This window comes from Orcinus orca, chromosome 12 (assembly GCF_937001465.1).
Source record: "Orcinus orca chromosome 12, mOrcOrc1.1, whole genome shotgun sequence".
NCBI lineage: Eukaryota > Metazoa > Chordata > Mammalia > Artiodactyla > Delphinidae > Orcinus > Orcinus orca.
Window position 1 is genome coordinate 13,455,794 of NC_064570.1, and position 24,376 is coordinate 13,480,169.

General features: G+C 36.4%; 1 protein-coding gene across 1 annotated transcript in view; it reads left to right on the forward strand.

The window, feature by feature from the left end:
- The window catches only part of SYNE1 (spectrin repeat containing nuclear envelope protein 1), a 464,259-nt gene that overhangs the window by 108,667 nt on the left and 331,216 nt on the right, over positions 1-24,376 (forward strand). The window contains exons 5-10 of the mRNA XM_049695244.1: positions 675-758; positions 7,070-7,090; positions 7,559-7,651; positions 8,562-8,740; positions 18,994-19,190; positions 21,782-21,891. Coding sequence (XP_049551201.1) covers positions 675-758; positions 7,070-7,090; positions 7,559-7,651; positions 8,562-8,740; positions 18,994-19,190; positions 21,782-21,891 — 684 coding nt within the window. The remainder of the gene's footprint in view (positions 1-674; positions 759-7,069; positions 7,091-7,558; positions 7,652-8,561; positions 8,741-18,993; positions 19,191-21,781; positions 21,892-24,376) is intronic.

The following is a 24,376-nucleotide window of genomic DNA, read 5'->3' on the forward strand; positions in this document are numbered from 1 at the left end:
ACTGAAAAAAAATGTGAGTGACCAAGAATACTTTTTTTAAGACTTTATTTAATTTATTTTTTTATTTTTTTGCGGTACGCGGGCTTCTCACGGTTGTGGCCTCTCCCATTGCGGAGCACAGGCTCCGGACGCGCAGGCTCAGCGGCCATGGCTCACGGGCCCAGCTGCTCCACGGCATGTGGGATCTTCCCGGACCGGGGCACGAACCCGGCAGGTGGACTCTCAACCACTGCGCCACCAGGGAAGCCCAAGACTTTATTTTTTAGAGAAGTTTTAAGTTTATGACAAAATTTAGAGGCAAGGAGAGATTTCCTGCCCTCCCTCCACACACACCAAGAGCACTTTCCATAAAAATACTTCCTAACTTGCAGGAATAACAGTCTTAGTAGACAACATAGGAATTTTGTGAATTCCAACCTTAAGCATACAGAAACCTTAAGGGTAAGTGCATTCAGAAGCTGAGAATGAATGTATTTATTGAGTAAATTATACACCTTCCAAGTGCTGTGGGGATAACGCTCCTCTATGTATCTGCTAACCTTTATAGAAATTGAGTATGTTGGCTGTTCTTGAACATTCTTCAAGTATATTTTGAATCCACTTAAATAGAGTTTATAACTGTCTTTTTAATGTGTGCATTTTTACTTATTCCTGTCCTTCCCCCTTTTATATAGCCGTGTGAACAAGGACGCCGGATGAAGCGAATCCATGCTGTGGCGAACATTGGCACGGCACTCAAGTTCCTGGAAGGAAGGAAGGTAAGAGGGAAACAAAAACAAAACACTTCAAGAAGAAAGCGTGGACATACTAATATTTTCATTGTTGATTGTTGGGTAAAAACACTGCGTGCAATCTATACAACATATATGTGCAATATTATTGTAAAATCATTTTAGACTTACAGAAGAGTGGCAAAAAAAAAAAAAGGTACAGAGATTTCGTGTCTGTACTTCAGCCAGCTCCCTCTAATGTGAGGGACTTATTTGTACATAGTACATATATGTAACATAGTACAACTACCAAATAAGGAAATTAAAATTGGCATGATACTGTTAAGTAAAGCATAGAAATTAATCTAATTTCATCATTTTTTCAACAGTGTCTTATTTCTGTTCCAGGATCCAATCCAATAACATGCTTGCATTTTAATTGTTGTGGCTCCTTTGTCTTTTCCATTCTATGACCTTGTCTTTCTGTGTCTTTCATGACCTTAATGATAACCGCTAGGCAGTTATTTTTCATAATATCTCTCAGTTTGGTTTGTGTGATGTTCTCCCATGATTAGATTGAGGTTATACATTTTTGGCAAGAATTCCAAGGAAGTGATGTATTCTTCTCAGTGAATCAGTTTAGTGGATATAGATAGGATTCTGACTTGTCTTATTGCTGGTGATGCTAACCTCAACCACTTGATTAAGTCATCTGCTGAGTTTTTTTTTTTATGGTAAAACTACTACTTTTCCATTTATAATTCAGAAATAACTTAGGGGAGGTAATTGAGATTATGCTAATATTCTGCTCCTTGCTCACTGATTTTAGCATCAGTTGCCTTCAGTAATTACTTCTGTGCTGTTTGCCTAATGATGATTTTGTTTTTCCCTCGTTTCTTTTATACTTAGTAATTGGAATCGTTATGTAAGAAAAAGATGACCTTTCTTCCCCATTTATTTATTCAATTCCTTCTTTATTTCATTATGGACTCATGGATATTTATTTTATTCTATAGTTATAATCCAGTATGACTACTATTATTGTTATTATTTTGTTGCTCAGATTGTTCTAGCTTTGTCCATTAAGAGTTCCTTCAAGCTGGCTCCTGTGCTCTTTTGACATGGCCCCATCCTTTTTCAATCATTTCCTTATTTTCTGGAACTACAGATTTTCCAGGTTTATATTTTCCTTACCCCAATCCTAGAATCAACCACTTCTCTAAGGAGGCTTTTTTCCTTTCATTAGTGAATGGCATTTAGAAACCAAGATTTGGGTGCTAGGTGTGCTCATGGCTACTGAGGTTTCATTGCCCTCTCAATATACAGATCTAGATATATGTATGTTTACTAATCTGGGTATACACACATATCTATATTTCTCTCCCTTCTCTCTCTCTCTTTCTATATAGCTTCTTCTATTATGTGTGCGTGTAAACCTTTACTTCAAGTTGATACTTCTGATTTCAGTCCAATACCACAAGGTCCATTGCATGATGATTTCTTTCTGTTTTCTCTGGCAGTGAGAAACCTGGCTCTCATCTACAATATATTGTCTTCTTTTTCATCTCTAGTGTATACACATAAAGTAGTTTCAGAATTGCTAACCCACACCTTTGTGAGAAACATATTGACTAACTGGAGAACAGTATTTGTGTACAGTTCTTTCGGTCTTCAGCATTACAATCTCCTGTCAAGAGAATGTTGTCCAGATTTCTGTTCTCCCATCCTTTCAGTGTGATTATGTTATTCATTTGTAATAGAGTTAAGTAATAGAGTTATATTCCATTTTGGGCAACCCCACACACATCCTAGTTGACCTTAATTATTTTTTATTTTAGAGAATGAGACATTATTATGATTCTAGGAGCAAAAGTTACACTTAGAGAAGTGGCATTCCCTCCTCATCCTTGCTTCTCCATTACCATTCTCCTTCCTTTTACTCCTTTTCTTACCTCTAGGTAACCAGTTTCTCCAATTTCTGATTTATCCTTCCTGTATTTCTTTTGCAGGAATGAGCAGGTTATTTTCATACACCACCTTCTTTCTTATACAAAGGTAGCGTACTAGCGATACACCAGGTGCACTTTACTTTTTTCATTTAACAGTATATCCTGGAAATCCCTCAAATCAGTTCACAGAGACGTTCCTCATTCATTTTTACAGCTGCATATTATTCCGTGGTCTGGGTGTTCCAGAGTTTATTCAACCACTCTCTTATGAATGAGCATTTAGGTTGTTTCTAGCATTTTTCAAACAGAAACGATGATGCAATTAATAACTGCATAAGTATTTTTGTATTATTGGAAGTGTATCTTCTGGGTAAATTTTCAGAAGTATGATTGTTGGGTCAAAACATAAGTGTGTATTTTGTTTTGTTAGGTGTTGACATATTTCCCTCCAGAAGGGTTGCACCAATCCTTTTAGATTTTAGCCTTTTCTAATTTGTAGAAATTCAGGAAGTCTGTGTTTGGCAATACCAAAACCAGCTTTATAAATGGATATCCAGATACTTCTGGAAAATAGAATGATTCAGTTATTTACTTCTCTGTCTATATGCAATAACTTATTTCATTTATTCCACAAATGCATAATTGAATACTTTCTGTAAAACGAGAATTCTGGAAAATATTAATTCTGGAAAATTAAAGAAAACTAGATTCTGGCTCTTAAATAATTTACATTTTGATGAGTTGTTATTACAGTGAATCAGTAGAAAGTTCAGTCAAGTGTGCTAACTTCACACCAAAGAGAGATTCTAGGCATTAAGATGGTGTAGAAAAACAGTCTTAACGTCTAGTAGAATATTGGACATTGTTTTCAGGTCACTTTAACATCATTCTTAATGGAGTGTCTCTCTTCTTCCTTCTCTCGCTTCATGAGTTTTTCATGGAAAGCTGAAAAAAAAGCCTTATTTAACAGGATGTTTATGGAGTTTTCCCAGTCATTGCATCTTCCATTTTGGCTATATAACAATAGTGTCCTTCTTTGTTTCGATGTGTATTTGCTGGCTAGAATATGAAAACAAAATTCTTCTTATTAATTAATGTCTTGGAGAAAAATTTAATGACTTAACCCATGAAAGGCATTGTTTGTAAAGACAACCAAAGAGTCTTCTTTTCACAAAAGACTTGTTTGTACCAGGTCCATTTTCACAGAACAAACCTGAATAACTTTTTAAAAAGTAGAGGATTCAGATTTTAAATATTATATTTACTAAAGGCAAAAAGTAATGCATTTGAGTTTCAGGACAAAATCCAAAGTATTTCCTTTCTGTCCCCACAAATCCCTAACTACTTTGATTTTTTAAAAATCTACCTGAAGTACATAGTTTTGGGCTTCTCTTTCTTGCATTTCTTCACCCCATTGGCTCACAAAATAATTGACAGTGGGGTAGAATGAGTTTTTGAAGACTCTTTGGTGCCCTCCCTCTTACTGTTTATTTTTGTTCTTTATAATTTAAGAACTTAAGTCTCAAACATATTTTCAACAATTTGTCTTTAACCTTTGTATTTACTTTGTCCTCCATTTAGATTTTTTTCTTTAGATGATAGAAGATTTGTTTAGTACTCGGATAAGGAATAATGAAGGCACTTTTCAAGTTTACTGAAGAAAACCCTACCATTGTGTTTATTTTCCACTTGTTTACAGGGTTACTGAATAAAGGCATATGTTAGTATTTGATAAGAATTGTATAAGTTTGGCTCTAATGAATAGATTCATCACTACTTTCCACAAGTTTTTCTCCAATGAGGTGTCAGGTGGGTCATTCTAAATAGTAATAGGAGGAGCCAGTCACTGACCATGCTTCCTAAAGCTTGCCATAGTGCACACAAGGACATAAATTTAGGTTCCTGTGAGGTCCAGATAGATGATGTAAACGATGAAGCAAGGTAGAAGCTGATCATGGTAGCAGGAAAACGGAGTAGTCCCATGTGCTGTCTGGAAGAAGGACGCAAATACTCAATTCCATCTGGTGTTACCTCGATGAAATGCAAGCACAGTGATCCCAGGTTTAACAGTTGAACGAGAAAAGCCAGTAGTCTGGATTTTTATTGAAATCTTATTATTTATTTAATTTATTTAAGTTACTTATTAACTAATGCAGGTATTTGGCTACCTATATATATATGTAGAAAACAACTCGTAAAGTGGTGATGCATCTGTTCATTAGGTTTTCCAATGTATCAAGAAAAGCTGGTAGTCTGGATTTTTTATTTAAATTTTTTTGAAATTTTTCCCAAATAATTCAAATTTTTTTTGAAAGGTCTGTGGGCCTTGTATTAGTCTGCTATGGCTGCCGTAACAGAATACCACAGGCTGGATAGCTTAAACAACAGAAATGTATTTTCTCACAGTTCTGGAGGCTGAAAGTCCAAGATCAAGGTGTCATCAGGGTTGATTTCCTCCTTTTTTCCAGGCTCGCCGACAGCTGCTTTGGCACTGTGCCTTCACGTGGCCTTTCTTGTGTGTGTGTGCAGAGAGAGAGAGAGAAAGTGAGAGTGAGGGTTCCGGTGTTTCTTCCTCTTCTTATAAGGATACCAGTCCTATTGGATTAGGGCTCACTCTTATAACCTTGTTTCACCTTAATTGTCTCCTTAAAGGTTCTATCTCCAAATGCAGTCACATTGGGGGTTAGGGCCTCAACATGTGAATTTTGAAGATAATTCAGTCCATTCGGGCCTCTGGCTTACAAAATCAAACTTCTCCAAACCTAGAGGTTTTGTTAAAACAGATTCTTAGGTCGCCTTCCTTGTTTTCTGGCTCAGAAGGTCTGAGGTGAGGTCCATCTATGTGATTCATCCTTTCTGGTTTCTGGAATTCTTCGGTCTCTTTGGATGTGTCTCTATTGCCCCGCCCACAATCTTAGGGCTGTTAAAAGTTTATTGTATATTTCATAGGATTTTGCAAGGGAGAGGAGGTATAACAGGCAAAGAACCTGTGCTCCCCAAACCCATTATGGTTTTTAAGTTTTTAAGAAAGAAAATAATTTTGAAAAACGTTTTTTCTTCACAAGTTGAGCAAAAGATCTTCAGATTCTGTAATAAGCTGAACGTATAAACTTCAAAGTGCAGTTGGAGCTGGGTTGAGGTAGGAAATTCAACTTATATATTCAATTGCATTTTCAAAAAGAATGATATATAAGGAAAGAGAAATAATTTGTCCTCTATGAAAGGCATTAATCTTGTGGTTATTAGCATGTATTATAAATTTGTGGCCCATGGACACTAAAATGGATATAGAGAAAATTCTGGAGAAATTGTAAAATGGAGCCGTCAAAATGATTATAAAGATTGTAATAGGTTCTGTCATAAAAGATTAAAGAAATGTGACACTCTTTATTTTCCACCAACAAGTATTTTATATCTTACAGAGTGCTAGGTTTAAAAGAAGTAGACATATGATCTTGTGATCTGTGGAAGTTCTCAATTTTTTTCTGTCTCTGAACCTGCTGAATGAACTTCAGCAGTGAGATAAAATCCCATGGGTATATCTCAAATTATTTACAATGACTTTTGTGCTAGCTTTTACTTTACTTCTCAGTTGTATAACTAGTAAATTTAAACCAATTACTCAAGAGTAAGGTGATTGTGGGATGATTTTGCTTCTGATATTTTTTAAAAAGTAAGCTATTTACAAACTTCTGAACTTTATTTTAGTATCACACCTTATTAAATCTTGTCTGAGAATTATTTTTTTTGTTGTTTGTTTGTTTTTGCGGTACGCGAGCCTCTCACTGTTGTGGCCTCTCCCGTTGCGGAGCACGGGCTCCGGACGCGCAGGCTCAGTGGCCATGGCTCACGGGCCCAGCCACTCCGCGGCATGTGGGATCTTCCTGGACACGAACCTGTGTCCCCTGCATCGGCAGGCGGACTCTCAACCACTGCGCCACCAGGGAAGCCCTTGGCTGAGAATTATTGAGCTAGAAGTCTAAGAAGTACTTTAGTTTTTTTCTCATTTGTCCAGGGATTATGAAGAGGAGGATAAGTAGCTAACTGTATTCTGTAGAGACTGACTGAGCTAGACCTACCATACAAGTCTATGTTCCTGGGACTTCCTCATAGTTGGGAAGACATTGAAATGAATAATTGGGGCCAACTGTAGACAGATTAATTCTGAGTGCTTTATAGTTGTCAGTGCCCCAAAGTAGGGAACTGAATCCCCCCAGTCTCTTTCTACTCTCTTAACTGTTTCTCTTAATAATTAACTATTTCTTGCCTTTCCTTTATCTTTAAAATGTATTCTGCAAATCACGCTCTAAATTTACTACCTGCATTTTTATTCCCTTTGAACAAATAATGTGGATTTTGAAGGACTATTTATATATATGTATCATCTTCTCCCTTTGTTTTTCATGTCAGTCCATGTACAGAGGATCACCGGTTAGTACAAATTTTAGAATTTTTAACTGCTGACTTTTATAGGTAAAAGAGAACATAAGTTTCATGCTATTTGGTAACAAATTTCAAAGTAAGTGCATCTTCTTAAACTTCCCCTCACAGTTTCTTTTCCATTCCAGTCAACCTCTGAATGTAAAGAATAACCTTTTTTTTTTTTTTTTTTCCTGTCTGGCATTTTGTTGGTAATTCCTCGCATGATGTCATATTTTTTTCAACTTTAAACCAGTTTTTGAAATTCATTCTGTAGTTGTGTTTATTGTGTGTACCTAATGAATGCCCCTGAAATTTCCACTGAAACCATGTTTCTATGGCTCACCCTGCTTCCTCTTGTGTACTGCTGCCCAGGCATGACCACATGTTATTGACGTCTAGTCAAGTGCTACTTATTGCATAATTAAATGGTCTGTAATCTTCTAGTACATTACTAGTACAGTTTTTCTTTTTAAACAGATTAAATTAGTCAACATTAACTCCACTGATATAGCTGATGGCCGACCCTCGATAGTTCTCGGACTGATGTGGACCATTATTCTGTATTTCCAGGTATTGTACTTCTTCAGCTCCCTTTTCAGTTGATATAAATGTCACAGATGGAGGTAGTGGTGGACATTTGAATGATGAATAATGCCCTCATTTTCTGTACCTTTGCGGCTGAACCTCAAGTTAGCAGAGATGTGACCTTCACATGTACATTGTTTTTTGTTGGCAGAAAATGCCCTCTTTTTCTTCGCTAAGGTGTTATATATGGAACTCCCCAAAGAACTCGGCCAGGTACCCAATCCGAGAAGTGGGTAGAACACGATGGAGATGAAATATTGGTGTAAAAAGAGTTCAGGAAGTTTTTCTTTTTCCTCTGGAAGGGAGCGGTTCTATGCTCCTATTAGACATTAAGGGGAGAAATTAACTTGCTGTTCTCTCTGGGATAATTCTTCTAGCCGTAAGGTCATTTTTTTAAAGAAATGGACTTTATTTTTTAGAGCAGTTTGAGGTTCTCAGCAAAACTGAGCAAAGAGTACAGAAATTTCCCATGTACCTCCTGCACCCACACATGCGTAGCCTCCCCTTAACCAGTATCCCCCATGGGAGTGGAACCTTGGTTACAATTAATGAACCTTTACTGACACATCACTATCATTTCAAGGTTTGTAGTTTACATTAGGACTCACTCTTGGTGTGTACATCCTTTGAGTCTGGAGAACCATTAGGTTTTGTTTTCTTCATTCATGCGTGTATTTAACAAGTGTTCATTACTGTGTACAAGGTCCCATTTTAGATGTGGAAGGAAGTGCAAACAGGAGTAAGACATTGGTGGTGCCCTTTAAGAGCTTATACTGTTGGGAGGTTAAGGGTGTTAAGATCAATCAAGTTGGAAAATTAAACCACCTGAGAAGAGAAGAACAAAGATAACGCTGACGTAATGCTGACGTTTTGCCGACTGTTGATGCTCACGCAGATTGAGGAGTTGACCAGCAACCTACCGCAGCTGCAGCCTCTGTCCAGCAGCACATCCTCCGTGGACAGCGTGGTCAGCTCTGAGACCACCAGCCCCCCAAGCAAACGGAAGGTGGCCACCAAGATCCAAGGAAATGCTAAGAAGGCTTTATTAAACTGGGTCCAGTACACAGTCGCCAAGTAAGTACCAAGAAGGAGTTTGTTTAAATTAGAAAACCTTGAATAATTTGAGTTATCAATTTATGACTGAGTGCACATTCCAGTGATTGCAAAATTTATGGAGACAGAGGAATGAATGGCTTTGCTCCGGCTCTCATTTTACTCTTCCCTTGAATTAAAATGTAAACAGAAAGCATCCCTGATACTCTAGGAAAATGTTGTAATAAAACTAAATCCTTCTTCACTTGTGTGATGGGACCCAATTAAGTTGTTTAATCCCTACACTTGATTAGCATGAGGACTAATGCCATTTAGGTCATTGTTTGGATTTTCTGCTGCTATTAGATAATTTTTACACAAATAAATTAGAGGTTTAAACGTGATTATCTCTTCGGAAGACTATTGAGTTCTATTTAATAATATTGTGGACTGAGATCCACATTCTGAAATAATCATATTTGTTTTTATACCTTGAAACTTTCTGGCAATTTTATTTTTTAATGTTTTCTTTGATCTTATCTTTTATCTGGAATGTACATTCTTTTGTCAGCTCCAGCTATATGGACTGGGAGTTTGCTTCTAAGCATAATAAATTTACATGTGTGCACATATATGTGAGGATACTGGATATAAAATTACTACTCTCAAAAAGTACTTTCTCATAGCAATAGCAATAGAGTTTCAAGTTGATCATACCAATATTTTGTGGTCATATGTGGTACGTAATAAGATCTCTTCACCTAGAAGATGTGTTTTTGTAAGATTTTCCTAAATGACCTGTAAAATTAGCTCGCTTTCTATTTTGTTTCACATGCCTAGATATAACCCACATCTAATTCCCTCCTTCTGGAAAATAGTTGTAAACAAGTACTTATCATTATAAAACACTGAGGCACTAAACACAGGAAGTTCTATTTTTAAAGAGTTTGAAGAGCAAAAATAAGGAGAGAAAAAAATAAACATAGAGAAGATGTAATTAGTGTTACTAACATATAGTTTCATTTAACTTGTAAAGTGTGTTGATGGTTTTCTAATTTGGGGTATATTTTTATGATTCAAGTTGCAATTAAAAATATTTCTGAAAGCAAAGCTTTGTGACTCTTGGGACTCTAGTAGGGATGAAATTAAAAGCCCTTCCCACATTGCTGGCATGCTCTTTGCATTCCATCTACAGTGGGTATTACTAATCTCTTTTGCAGCTTAACCAAGCAGGGAGAAGAAACATGTTGGGTAGGAGAGGACTGGTGACCACATGCTACAACATATATCATGATGCTATCACGATAAAAATTTGTAATAATGTCAATGTGACATTCTGTTGTCTCTTGCTCCACACAGCATTTAATTAAACAAAGTAAATAAATTTTCATTTAATATTATATAGCTTGAAATAAAATCAAATTCAATGATGTTGGAGTTTTCCTGCATAAGTTTTGTTTCACACATGATGTGCAGGGGTCTAATAATAATCGTCATTCCTGCAACTTGTATGTTTGTAACATTGGTGGAAGTTGTGTTTTCCTTACCTGTATAAATGTCCAGATTTGTGGACCCAAGGATTCTCCACCTATCAACACCTCAATGAGATCCATTTATTTAACAGCTGCATAAATTGTAGCGATTTAGGGAGATGACCGCTTTCTGCCATGAATAGTCTGGAATGAACACATGATTCTGTCATGCTACCACATTGTCGATAATTTTTCTAAAAGCTATTTTACACTATGCTGGTATTTATTTTTCAAGCAATTTCTTACCTGACATGGATAAAATAACTTTAGAATCTCTACCTAGTTCAGTATATGACATGTCTGTAAAATTATAATTTGTGAGACTCCGTAGTGTGAAGGTTTATCCATCTCACAAGACTGAAGATGGCGAGAAAGGACAAAACATCCAGTGAGCACCAAATTGTCGGAGTGTATTGAGTTTTCATATAAAATTTCAAAATACTTGATAAGTAAATCAAAAAACTGTTTCAGTAACACAAGATAGTTAATCCCCCCTTCTTTTTTTTTTTTTTACCAATTTCATCTACTATCTATACTGTCAGAAATGAAAGCATGTCTGACATTTGCATACCTTCTTTTCAAATGTCTAAGAACAATTGTATTTTAGGACAAAAATCAGTAAGATAACCAAACAAATGAAGACATGTGTATACAGACCCATTCAAAATAACTTGAAGCAAATATGTATTAGCCTATAAACTGGATGTACTTCTTTAAGTGATGTATCTAAGTTTCTTTCAGTTTGTATCACTTCTTTAAGTGAGGTATCTACATTTTCTTTGATTTTGTATCTACAGTTCAGAGGCTTGGACTAAAGCTTTTTAGGAATATCACCTACTAGTTTGATCTAATACAAAACATTATAAGTGTATGTGCGTGCGTCTGTGTGTGTGTGTATTCAACAAATAAGGAGGAAGACCATGTAACAAACCATTTTTAATTGTTCCAACATGGTGAATATTTAGGAAAACATTTTATATATACAATAAAATTCAAGAAAATCAGAAAATAATACATGATAAATATTTATCAGCTGTTCACTTATTTACACCCACCTTAATTTTTTTTTTAGTTTTCTTTTTTTTTTTTTATACAGCAGGTTCTTATTAGTCATCCATTTTACACACATCAGTGTATACATGTCAATCCTAATCTCCCAATTCATCACATCACCACCCCCACCCCTGGCCGCTTTCCCCCCTTGCTGTCCATACGTTGGTTTTCTACATCTGTGTCTCTATTTCTGCCCTGCAAACCGGTTGATCTGTACCATTTTTCTAGGTTCCACATATATGCATTAATATACGATATTTGTTTTTCTGTTTCTGACTTACTTCACTCTGTATGACAGTCTCTAGATCCACCCACATCTCTACAAATGACCCAATTTCATTCCTTTTTATGCCTGAGTAATATTCCAATGTATATATGTACCACATCTTCTTTATCCATTAGTCTGTCGATGGACATTTAGGTTGCTTCCGTGACCTGGCTATTGTAAATAGTGCTGCAATAAACATTGTGATACATGACTCTTTTTGAGTTATGGTTTTCTCTGGGTATATGCCCAGTAGTGGGATTGCTGGATCATATGGTAATTCTATTTTTAGTTTTTTAAGGAACCTCCATACTGTTCTCCATAGTGGCTGTAACAATTTACATTCCCACCAACAGTGCAAGAAGGTTCCCTTTTCTCCACACCCTCTCCAGCATTTGTTGTTTGTAGATTTTCTGATGATGCCCATTCTAACTGGTGTGAGGTGATACCTCATTGTAGTTTTGATTTGCAGTTCCCTAATAATTAGTGATGTTGAGCAACTTTTCATGTGCCTCTTGGCCATCTGTATGTCTTCTTTGGAGAAAAGTCTATTTAGGTCTTCTGCCCATTTTTGGATTGGGTTCTTTGTTTTTTTAATATTGAGCTGCATGAGCTGTTTGTTTATTTTGGAGATTAATCCTTTGTCTGTTGATTCGTTTGCAAATATTTTCTCCCATTCTGTGGGTTGTCTTTTCGTCTTGTTTATGGTTTCCTTTGCTGTGCAAAAGCTTTTAAGTTTCATTAGTTCCAATTTGTTTATTTTTGTTTTTATTTCCATTACTCTAGGAGGTGGATCAAAAAAGACCTTGCTGTGGTTTATGTCAAAGAGTGTTCTTCCTATGTTTTCCTCTGAGGGTTTTATAGTGTCTGGTCTTACATATAGGTCTCTAATCCATTTTGAGTTTCTTTTTGTTTATGGTGTTAGGGAGTGTTCCAATTTCATTCTTTTACATGTAGCTGTCCAGTTTTCCCAGCACCACTTATTGAAGAGACTGTCTTTTCTCCATTGTATGTTCTTGCCTCCTTTGTCATAGATTAGTTGACCATAGGTGCATGGGTTTATCTCTGGGCTTTCTATCTTGTTCCATTGATCTATATTTCTGTTTCTGTGCCAGTACCATATTGTCTTGCTTACTGTAGCTTTGTAGTATAGTCTGAAGTCAGGGAGTCTGATTCCTCCAGCTCCATTTTTTGTTCTTAAGACTGCTTTGGCTATTTGGGGTCTTTTGTGTCTCCATACAAATTTTAAGATTTTTTGTTCTAGTTATGTAAAAAATGCCATTGGTAATTTGATAGACATTGCATTGAATCTGTAGATTGCTTTGGGTAGTATAGTCATTTTCACAATATTGATTCTTCCAATCCAAGAACATGGCATATCTCTCCATCTGTTGGTATCATCTTTAATTTCTTTAATCAGTGTCTTATAGTTTTCTGCATAAAGGTCTTTTGTCTCCATAGGTAGGTTTATTCCTAGGTATTTTATTCATTTTGTTGCAATGCTAAATGGGATTGTTTACTTAATTTCTCTTTCTGACCTTTCATTGCTAGTGTATAGGAATGCAAGAGATTTCTGTGCATTAATTTTGTATCCTGCAACTTTACCAAATTCATCGATTAGCTCTAATAGTTTTCTGGTGGCCTCTTTAAGATTCTCTATGTATAGTATCATGTCGTCTGCAAACAATGACAGTTTTACTTCTTTTCCAATTTGTATTCCTTTTATTTCTTTTTCTTCTCTGATTGCCGTGGCTAGGACTTCAAATACTATGTTGAATAATAGTGGTGAGAGTGGACATCCTTGCCTTGTTCCTGATCTTAGAGGAAATGCTTTCAGTTTTTCACTATTGAGAATGATGTTTGCTGTGGCTTTGTCATATATGGCCTTTATTATGTTGAGGTAGGTTCCCTCTATGCCCTCTTTCTGAGAGTTTTTATCATAAATGGGTATTGAATTTTGTCAAAAGCTTTCTCTGCATCTATTGAGATGATCGTATGGTTTTTACTCTTCAATTATTTAATATGGTGTATCACATTGATTGATTTGCGTATATTGATAAACACACTTGATCATGGTGTATGATCCCTTTAATATGTTGTTGGATTCTGTTTGCTAGTATTTTGTTGAGGATTTTTGCACGTATATTCATCAGTGATATTGGTCTGTAATTTTTTTTTTGTAGTATATCTTTGTCTGGTTTTTGTATCAGGGTGATGGTGGCCTCGTAGAATGAGTTTGGGAGTGTTCCTTCCTCTGCAATGTTTTGGAAGAGTTTGAGAAGGATGGGTGTTAGCTCTTCTTTAAATGTTTGATAGAATTCACCTGTGAAGCCATCTGGTCCTGGACTTCTGTTTGTTGGAAGATTTTTAATCACAGTTTAAATTTCATTACTTGTGATTGGTCTGTTCATATTTTCTATTTCTTCCTGGTTCAGTCTTGGAAGGTTATACCTCTCTAAAAATTTGTCCATTTCTTACAGGTTGTCCATTTTATTGGTATAGAGTTGCTTGTAGTAGTCTCTTAGGATGCTTTGTATTTCTGCGGTGTCTGTTGTAACTTCTCCTTTTTCATTTCTAATTTTATTGATTTGAGTCCTCTCCCTCTTTTTCTTGATGAATCTGGCTAATGGTTTATCAATTTTGTTTATCTTCTCCAAGAACCAGCTTTTAGTTTTATTGATCTTTGCTATTGTTTTCTTTGTTTCTATTTCATTTACTTCTGCTCTGATCTTTATGATTTCTTTCCTTCTGCTAACTTTAGGTTTTGTTTGTTCTTCTCTCTCTAGTTCCTTTAGGTGTAAGTTTAGATTGTTTATTTGAGATTTTTCTTGTTTCTTGAAGTAGGCTTGTATAGTTATGAACTTCCCTCTTAGAACTGCTTTTGCTGCATCCCATAGGTTTTGGATCGTTGTTTTTTTTTTTTTTTTTGGCGGTACACGGGCCTCTCACTGCTGCGGCCTCTCCCGCTGCGGAGCACAGGCTCCGGACGCGCAGGCTCAACGGCCATGGCTCACGGGCCCAGCCGCTCCGCGGCATGTGGGATCCTCCCGGACCGGGGCACGAACCCGTGTCCCCTGCATCGGCAGGCGGACTCTCAACCACTGCGCCACCAGGGAAGCCCTGATCGTTGTGTTTTTATTGTCATTTTTCTCTAGGTATGTTTTGAATTCCCTTTGATTTCTTCAGTGATCTCTGGGTTGTTTAGTAATGTATTGTTTAGCGTCCGTGTGTTCGTGTTTGTTACGTTTTTTTCCCTGTAAGTGATTTCTAATCTTATAGCGTTGTGGTTGGAAAAGATGCTTGATACGATTTCAGTTTTCTTAAATTTACTGAGGCCTTGATTTGTGACCCAAGATGTTATCTATCCTGGAGAATGTTCCATGTGCACTTGAGAATAAAGCGTAATCTGCTGTTTTTGGATGGAATTTCCTATAAATATCAATTAAATCTATCTGGTCTATTATGTCATTTAAAGCTTGTGTTTCCTTATTAATTTTCTGTTTGGATGATCTGTCCATTGTTGTAAGTGAGGTGTTAAAATCCCCCACTGTTATTGTGTTACTGTCGATTTCCTCTTTTATAGCTTTTAGCAGTTGCCTTATGTATTGAGGTGCTCCTATGTTGGGTGCATATATATTTATAAATGTTACATCTTCTTCTTGGATTGATATCTTGATCATTATGTAGTGTCCTTCCTTGTGTCTTATAACATTCTTTATTTTAAAGTCTATTTTATCTGACATGAGTATGGCTACTCCAGCTTTCTTTTGATTTCCATTTGCATGGAGTATCTTTTTCCATCCCCTCACTTTCAGACTGTATGTGTCCCTAGGTCTGAAGTGGGTCTCTTGTAGACAGCATATATATGGGTCTTGTTTTTGTATCCATTTAGCAAGCCTGTGTCTTTTGGTTGGAGCATTTAATCCATTCAAATTTAAGGTAATTATTGATATGTATGTTCCTATTACCATTTTGTTAATTGTTTTGGGTTTGGTTTTGTGGGTCCTTTTCTTCTGTTGTGTTTCCCACTTAGAGAAGTTCTTTTAGCATTGTTGTAGAGCTGGTTTGGTGGTGCTGAATTCTCTTAGCTTTTGCTTGTCAGGAAAGCTTTTGATTTCTCCACAGAATCTGAATGAGATCCTTGCTGGGTAGAGTAATCTTGTTTGTAGGTTCTTCCCTCTCATTACTTTAAGTATATCATGGCACTCCCTTCTGGTTTGTAGAATTTCTGCTGAGAAATCAGCTGTTAAACCTTATGGGAGTTCCCTTGTATGTTATTTGTTGTTTTTCCCTTGCTGATTTCAATAATTTTTCTTTGTCTTTAATTTTTGCCGATTTGATTACTATGTGTCTTGGCGTGTTTCTCCTTGGGTTTCTCCTGTATGAGACTCTCTGCACTTCCTGGAGTTGGGTGGCTATTTCCTTTCCCATGTTAGGGAAGTTTTTGACTCTTATCTCTTCAGATATTTTCTCTGGTCCTTTCTCTCTCTCTTCTCCTTCTAGGACCCCTGTAATGTGAATATAGGGGTGCATTTCATGTTGTCCCAGAGGTCTGTTAGGCTGTCTTCATTTCTTTTCATTCTTTTTTCTCTATTCTGTTCTACAGCAGTGAATTCCACCATTCTGTCTTCCAGGTCACTTATCCGTTCTTCAGCCTCAGTTATTCTGCTATTGATTCCTTCTAGTGTATTTTTCCTCTCAGTTATTGTATTGTTCATCTCTGTTTTTTGTTCTTTAATTCTTCTTCTAGGTCTTTGTTAAACATTTCTTGCATCCTCTTGATCTTTGCCTCCATTCTTTTTCTGAGGTCCTGGGTCATCTTCACCATCATTATTCTGAATTCTATTTCTGGAAGGTTGCCTATCTCCACTTCATTTAGTTGTTTTTCTGAAGTTTTATCTTGTTGCTTCATCTGGTACATAGCCCTCTGCCTTTTCATCTTGTCTATCTTTCTGTGAATGTGGTTTTAGTTCCACAGGCTGCAGGACTGTAGTTCTTCTTGCTTCTGCTGTGTGCCCTCTGGTGGGTGAGGCTATCTAAGAAACCTGTGCAAGTTTCCTGATGGGAGGGACTGGTGGTGGGTAGAGCTGGCTATTGCTCTGGTGGGCAGAGCTCAGTAAAACTTTAATCTGCTTGTCTGATGATGGGTGAGGCTGGGTTTCCTCCCTGTTGGTTGTTTGACCTGAGGCAACCCAACACTGGAGTCTCCCTGGGCTCTTTGGTGGGGCTAATGGTGGACTCTGGGAGGGATCAAGCCAAGGAGTACTTCCCAGAATTTCTGCTGCCAGTGTCCTTGTCTTCACAGTGAGATAGAGCCACCCCCCACCTCTGCAGGAGACCCTGCAACACTAGCAGGTAGGTCTGGTTTAGTCTCCTATGGTGTCACTGCTCCTTCCCCCAGGGTGCTGATATGCACACTACTTTGTGTGTGCCCTCCAAGAGTGGAGTCTCTGTTTCCCGTAGTCTTGTAGAAGTCCTGCAGTGAAATCCCGCTAGCCTTCAAAGTCTGATTCTCTAGGAATTCCTCCTCCCATTGCAGGACCCCCAGCTTGGGAAACCTGACGTGGGGCTCAGAACCTTCACTCCAGTGGTGGACTTCTGTGGTATAAGTGTTCTCCAGTTTGTGAGTCACCCACCCAGCAGTTATGGGATTTGATTTTATTGTGATTGTGCCCCTCCTACCGTCTCATTGTGACTTCTCCTTTGTCTTTGGATGTGGGGTATCTTTTTTGGTGAGTTCCAGTGTCTTCCTGTCAATGATTGTTCAGCAGTTAGTTGTGATTCCGGTGTTCTCGCAAGAGGGAGTGAGAGCACGTCCTTCTACTCCGCCATCTTGAACCAGAACTCAATTTGTTAAAATGTAATTTGATATAAATACACTAATATGTATAAAATAGATAACTAATAAGAACCTGCTGTATAAAAAAAATAAAAAATTCAAAAAAATAAAAATAAAAAAATGTAAAATAAAATTAAAAAAATAATGTGAGGTGGCATAAAGAGACTGTGCATACAAAAACGTTTTGAAATGGGGAACTGTTGGCAAATGGAAAATATAGGAAGAAAAATAAGATGAAGCCAGCGGCAAATGTACAAATGAATAGATAATAAGAACATACTGTTTAACCTGGCTGGACATTTGCCAGTGTGTCAGGCATTGTCTGAAAAAATTAAATCTCTACCACCAGAGACAGAAACTCTAAAAGAACTAAGAGATGTTGCTGCAATCTTACAAAATTGTTTTTAAAATATTTATTTAAGAAGCCAGTGATTAGGTCCAAGGATGTTATTTTTAGCACAATATATTTTATGGAAACTCAGTATACATTGGTAGAACATGATTTAAAGTGAAGCTTAAAGTTTGCAGAGAGAAAATGTAAGGACATTTACCAACTTTTTATATTAATCACGTTATCAGTAAGATATATTGTCTCTTACAGTTTGTGGAAATTTTGAGAATATAGTAGAAAAGAAGAATTCAGTGATATTATTTCTGCTTTATTTAGAAACAACTATTTAGTAATGAGACTAAATTTCTAAAAAGAAACTACCAGAATATTTATCTACTGAATGTTACCTAATTTATTGATCACTTTTAAAGGCTCTAGACTTAAGCAAAAAATGTTGCTCAAAGACATCTTTGCAACTCTTTTTGAAACTGTCTTTATGGTTGATAAGTTACATGTAGAGAAAAATTATTCATTGTGAGCTTGCCTCGCTTGTTTTTTCAACACCAAAATATTGCTACAAACTTGCATCACTTCTTAGTGATCATATCTGGCTTTGAAGTAAATCCACGAAAGAGCAAAGATTTGCCACCAGCACATTGCCCTCAAGGCAATTCTATAAAAAGAGCTTAAAAAACAATTTGCTCAAACAGTTTGATGGTAGGGTAAATTTATCTTGTCTGTACTTATGTGGAGTATAGGGTTTTTCGTGACTAGTTTAGAGACATCATCACAACCATTTGCATTTTGTTCATTCTACAGCATTTGATATAATTCAGCCACATTATATCTGTCTGTTATCATCTGTGCATGTACAACACAGGCTGCTTGTCATTCTCATTAGAAATGTGTTAGAGACTTCTTCAAAAAAATACACAATGGTGAATTGTTACCAGTTTCGGTGTTTTTAAAATGTTCCCTTTTTTTATTTTGTCAGGTGTTTTTTCTCTCTATTGGTTTCCTTTAAAAATGTGCTTTCCATTGAGTCTTTCAATTACTGAAAACTCTAATATAGAAAACTCTTTAAGTATGGAACCAGAATTTCTACACCTTATCTTGGTACCCATTAAAAATTTTGCTTTGCTTATTTTTTCTCAAAACCAGTATACCGGTATAGCTAACTGCCCATCATCCACTGCCGAGGAGGATTGGATTGAGTCTTTGAGGAAGTGTGCATTACCTGCTTAGAAAGTGACATTATCATTATTTTCTTTAAAGGCAGAGCGGAATAGAAGTAAAAGACTTCGGGCGGAGTTGGAGAAGTGGAGTGGCCTTTCATTCAGTCATCCATGCTATTCAACCGGAACTAGTGGACTTGGAGAAGGTGAAAGGAAGATCTAACCGGGAAAACCTGGAGGAGGCTTTCACTATTGCTGAAACGGAGCTGGGAATCCCGAGACTCCTAGATCCCGAAGGCACGTTGAGCGACTGCTGGCTCTTGTATCCCTCAACTCAGTAGGGTTGTATGTCTTAAACCCAGATATTACAGATGCCTTCCGAGAGGTCAGAAAACTTTGAAAAGTGGGAAGGAATAGTATCTTCCTGCACCAGTTTTCTTTTGGAAAAATATTTGCCACTATACACGGGAGCAAAATACAGCTGTGTTGCTCCTAACAGCCCTTGACATGGGTGGTACCAGCCAGGGGAACTGTACTTACTCAGTGTACCTCAGGATGGAATGAAAGTTTTACAAGTGAGTGTACTGCGAGGAGGAGAATCCGGAAGAGTAAAAAATTGTTAGTAATCTCAGAGCGTATCTTTAAAATGTTAGTCATTAGAAACTTAGAAATGTTGATAACTACCCAGTATTTAGGTGTCAGTCAGGAAAACTACCCAAGTGATTGACCTAATATCTTTCACTAGAATTTCTTGGCAACTTCTTGGTGAGGCTGTGAATTTTAAGACTTTCTGGAAATGGAGTTAACTCTGTCAAGCCTTCAAAAGGCAATTTTGATGCCTTTAATAAACTTCTAGTTGTTTGTTAAATTGAAATAAAAAGGTCAAAGTGAATTTTCCAAAAGTCCCAGATAATGCCTTATTTGGCTTGGTAATTATGGAAATTTCCATTAATGAATGCAAAAATGTAAATACAGCGAAAGCAAGTTTTTTTAAAATATTTTATTTTATTTATTTTATCTGTTTTTTTTGGCTGCATCGGGTCTTCACTGTGGCACGTGGGCTTCTCTCTAGTTGTGGCGCGAGGGCTTCAGAGCGTGCGAGCTCAGTAGCTGCGGCGCAGGCTTAGTTGCCCTGCAGCATGTGGGATCTTAGTTCCCCGACCGGGGATCAAACCTGCGTCCCCTTCATTGGAAGGTGGATTCTTTACCACTGGACCACCAGGGAAGTCCCGCAAGTTATTTTTAAAGATGAGATTTCAGAATGAACATTTCTAGCTCTAAAACAGTGTCTACCTGCTTGGCTTCCTCTGAGATGACGGCCAGCATGGAGATCCCTTGACATTTTAGGGACCTGTGGTGCCCGCCCCCCCTCCAGTCTCACTAGGGGAGCCAAGGACTTTCCACCTTGTGTCTTCACACACACACACCACACACACACAAAGCCAGTAGTATCCAGGACACTACTCAGCTCAAGGGGAAAGACACACAAATATCACAGCCCTCACTTCAGAGAATGCATCAGAGCTGAAATTTCTTCCTAGAGTAGGATAGGAGGAGGATATGAATGGTTCTTTCATATCCACCAGACCAGAGGATCTTAATATTTTCTTTGATCATCAGAAATTGAGTTTGCCCACATGCAAGGCTATCCCACATATAAAGTGATTATTTTCCTAATGAGAACTTCCACTTCAAAAAAGTTTTTAGCCAACTTGAACATATAAACTCTTAGGAATACAGATTAAATAGACCAGTATCTATTATAACAATTGTTTTATGATTTAGTCGCATGTGTATTTAAAAACATATACTATATTAAGTCATGTATTAAATGTTTCCACTTTCACTCTTCATGAAAGTTTTATTCTTCACATGCATTCTCCACATCAGTGATCTTATCATTTCTAAAATCACCTCTGAGTCATCTCGTGAATTCCAGAATACATTATCTTTAAGTCTTTTAAGAGTTGTACCACTTCTTAAATCCTACATTGATGGTCGCTAGAAATTATATTTCAAATCACAAGAAACAATACAAAATATTAGGGCAGTTTTATATTTTGATTTTCATGGTTTTTGTTTGTTCTGGTTTTTTTTCTCTATTGGTGCAGATATTGTATTTCTAATCTCCAAATGTAACCCCTTATTCCATTGCCTTTAAAAGGGATATTTAAGACTTGTTGAAAACATTCAACACTTTTTATGTATCCAGTCTTACCCAGATTCTATAATTACTAAATTCATATAAATATCTTTGCTTGATTTTTACTGATTTAATTAGGTAAACATCTATATACTTTAAAATGACAGTGATTGAGATCTTTTCAGGCTCTGTTTCACTCAAAGAGTACTTGATTGTTCAAAGTACAGTGACTTAGATGGAAGGCTCCACAATGGAGAAGCTGCATAAGGACTTGGACATAAGGCATCTCTCTCTTTTCTAAAATAAATTGATATTTGGCCATATGTAGTATGTAGACTACGTAGTCACTTGTCATTCAGTGCCACATCTGTTAGTATGTTTTACTACTCATCTACCCCAACTCTGAAATGTACATATCATTTGTATTTTAGTAACTAGACAGAATGTAGGAACAACTATATATATCTCATATTTCTGATGAGTGTAGAGATTATTTAAATGAAACATGTACTACTTTCCTAAAAGCTCTTGGTTAAAATATGTCATCTTTCTGAGTCGTAAAATTTCCCCCATGGATTATCCAGACTAAACTGGTTTTTCCTGTCACCATCTCTAAATAGTACTCTATTTTTCTTTTGCATTTAGGACAGTGTCTTTTGGTATATTCTCTAGATTTCAAAGTTTGTATTATTAAAATCTTTTTAATGCTATTTAATTTATTCACATTTGGGTTTGGTTTTTCCAGATGTTGATGTGGATAAACCAGATGAGAAGTCTATTATGACCTACGTAGCCCAGTTTCTGAAACATTATCCCGACGTTCACAGTACAGGCACTGATGGGCAAGAGAATGATGTAAGTGTTTGTTTTTGTTTGAGTGCTGATAATACACTCGATGGTAGTGACTTGGATTTTTAATATGCTGTTTTCAAAAAATTAAACTGGAATGCATTTTAATATGAGAGCAACTGAGTAAAGACTGATATCACCAACTGGGGAGGAGATTAGAGGGAAAGATTTCTCTGATTTGTATGTTGGATATAGCAGAGAAAGAATTATTAATAATAAATACTGAACATATAATAGTGAGGGATTAAAATCTAGGAAAGATAGGGAATTCCCTGGTGGTGCAGGGGTTAGGACTCCACACTTTCATTGCCGAGGGCACAGGTTCAATCTCTGGTCGGGGGACCAAGATATCCCAAACAGCACGGCATGGCAAATAAAATGAAATGAAATAAAATAGTAGAGTAGAATAAAGTAAAGATAGCAGTGTCGGGAAATTTTATTGTAGCAATTTGACGATTGAATTAATTTTATATCCATCATATTATTTATGCATTTAGATCCTGAGTTCCCTTCTTCTGTTCAGTCTGATAAAATCTAATTTTGACTTTTAGATTTATAAGTTGCTACTCATTGCAAACATATGTAAGTGAGGCAAACTTATGAAAGTTCTAATTATTCACTGTGTTTAGATTCTCAGCCTCTCAGTAGTTTAAATAACATTTACATTTTTCATATTGCTCAAATGATATATGTTTGTTGTCATAAATAGACAAAAACAAAAGTTGGGAAAAAAAGAAAAAGAAAATTACCTGTACTTGACCTTCTGCAGAGAATCTGTTCTAAAAAAAGTAACACTTTGGTGTGAGTTCCATGTGTGTAGACACATAAAATATTTTAACAAAAATATTGATAGAATTGCAGTATACATACAATTTTATAATTTTCTGTTTTCTGTTAACATCATACAAAAAACCCTTCTCATGCCATTCTTTCTAGAACATCATATAGACGTACAGTAATTTATTTACCCAATATTAATTGTTGAAAATTTCTGATTTTTTGCTATTATAAAAAAATACTTCTATGAACAATTTTGTAATAAGCATTGTTTTACAGTTCTTTCTTAGAAGAGAAATTCCTAGACTAAAGGGCATACAGATATTTACTGCTTCTGAAATGATTTTTTCAAATCCTCCTGTAGAAAGATCTCCCATTTTACAGTCCAGCCAGCAGAATGCCTACCTTCTGTTTTGAACAACAATGGATATTATTCTCCTATTTTTTAAAAGTACTGTAGTATTGTTTAGTTTTGATTTTGTTTTGTTGTTTTGGTTTTGGGTTTTTGTGGGTTTTTTTTTTTTTTTTTTTTTTTTTAGAGGGACGAGGATTCACTACTGAATTTAAAATTAATTATTAGGCAGAATGACATTAGGGAAGAATTATAAATGGAATTTTCAAGACATGTTAAAAACAATCTCTCTGTCTTTACTGTTGAGGTCTCTACTAGAATTTTCAGAGAGGTTTGAGATTATAATGAAGAGAAACAAGAAAAACAAAAAACAAAGTGTACTGTGTGTCTTAGAAATGGATGTAAGGAAGGAAAAGGTCAGGGGAACATACACCAAAGTTTTCAAGTAGGAAAAGGTTTTGCACTAATAGAAATCTTCGTAAAAGAATTAAGCAAAACAGCGGTAACTGGTGTTTCCTAGGTCGCTTAGATGAAGTTAAGGTGGCATTTGATAGAACTATGTTAGTTATTTTAAAAACTATGGTTTCAAAAAAACAAAACAAAACTATGGTTTCAAGAAACCTTTTGTTGTTGTTCTTCTTTGCCAGGCTTCAGGCACAAATGTTGATCACCAGAGTGACTTATTCTATAGTTAGAAAAATAGTGTTCCTAAGGAGCACCACTGAAAGCAGAAGACTGTGCAAATTCCAGTGTGGACTGAGTTGTGTGCTTGGGATTCATTTGGGGTTTTCTGGGTTTTGAGAATATAATTGGGCATGGACAGTGCTCTATGAATAAGAAACTCGGTAAGGAGGTGTATTAGACTTACCTCATACGGCACAGAGAATATCAGCTTTCCACCTGATTGTCATATCTCAAGTTCTTATGTTACCCAGTTGGATTTACTTCTGAGCTGATTTCTAAACTTGTACTCTTAATTTCTCTGACATTAATCATCTCTCCAGATGAGTAAACACGGTGGCTGGTAATGTCTGAGAAATAAAATGAGATACTTACGTTAATGCTCATGAGCAAGGATTTAATGCAAAAATCCTCAGAGATTTGAAGCACACTCCTGCTTTAAACTTGTTAATATACTGTACTAAAGAACTTTATTATTAAGAAACTAATCTCATTCTCGAGAAGATAAATTCTGATTTTCCTTTTAAAAAATAAGCTTTACCCTTTTTTAATGAGGCATTTGTAAAGTAGGGTATGAGCATCTAAAAATGAATATTTTGAGCACAATAAAAAGGATTTAAAAAAATTTTTATGATATAGGGCTTATGTTTGTTTAATGCAGCTAAATGGCCATCTAATTCT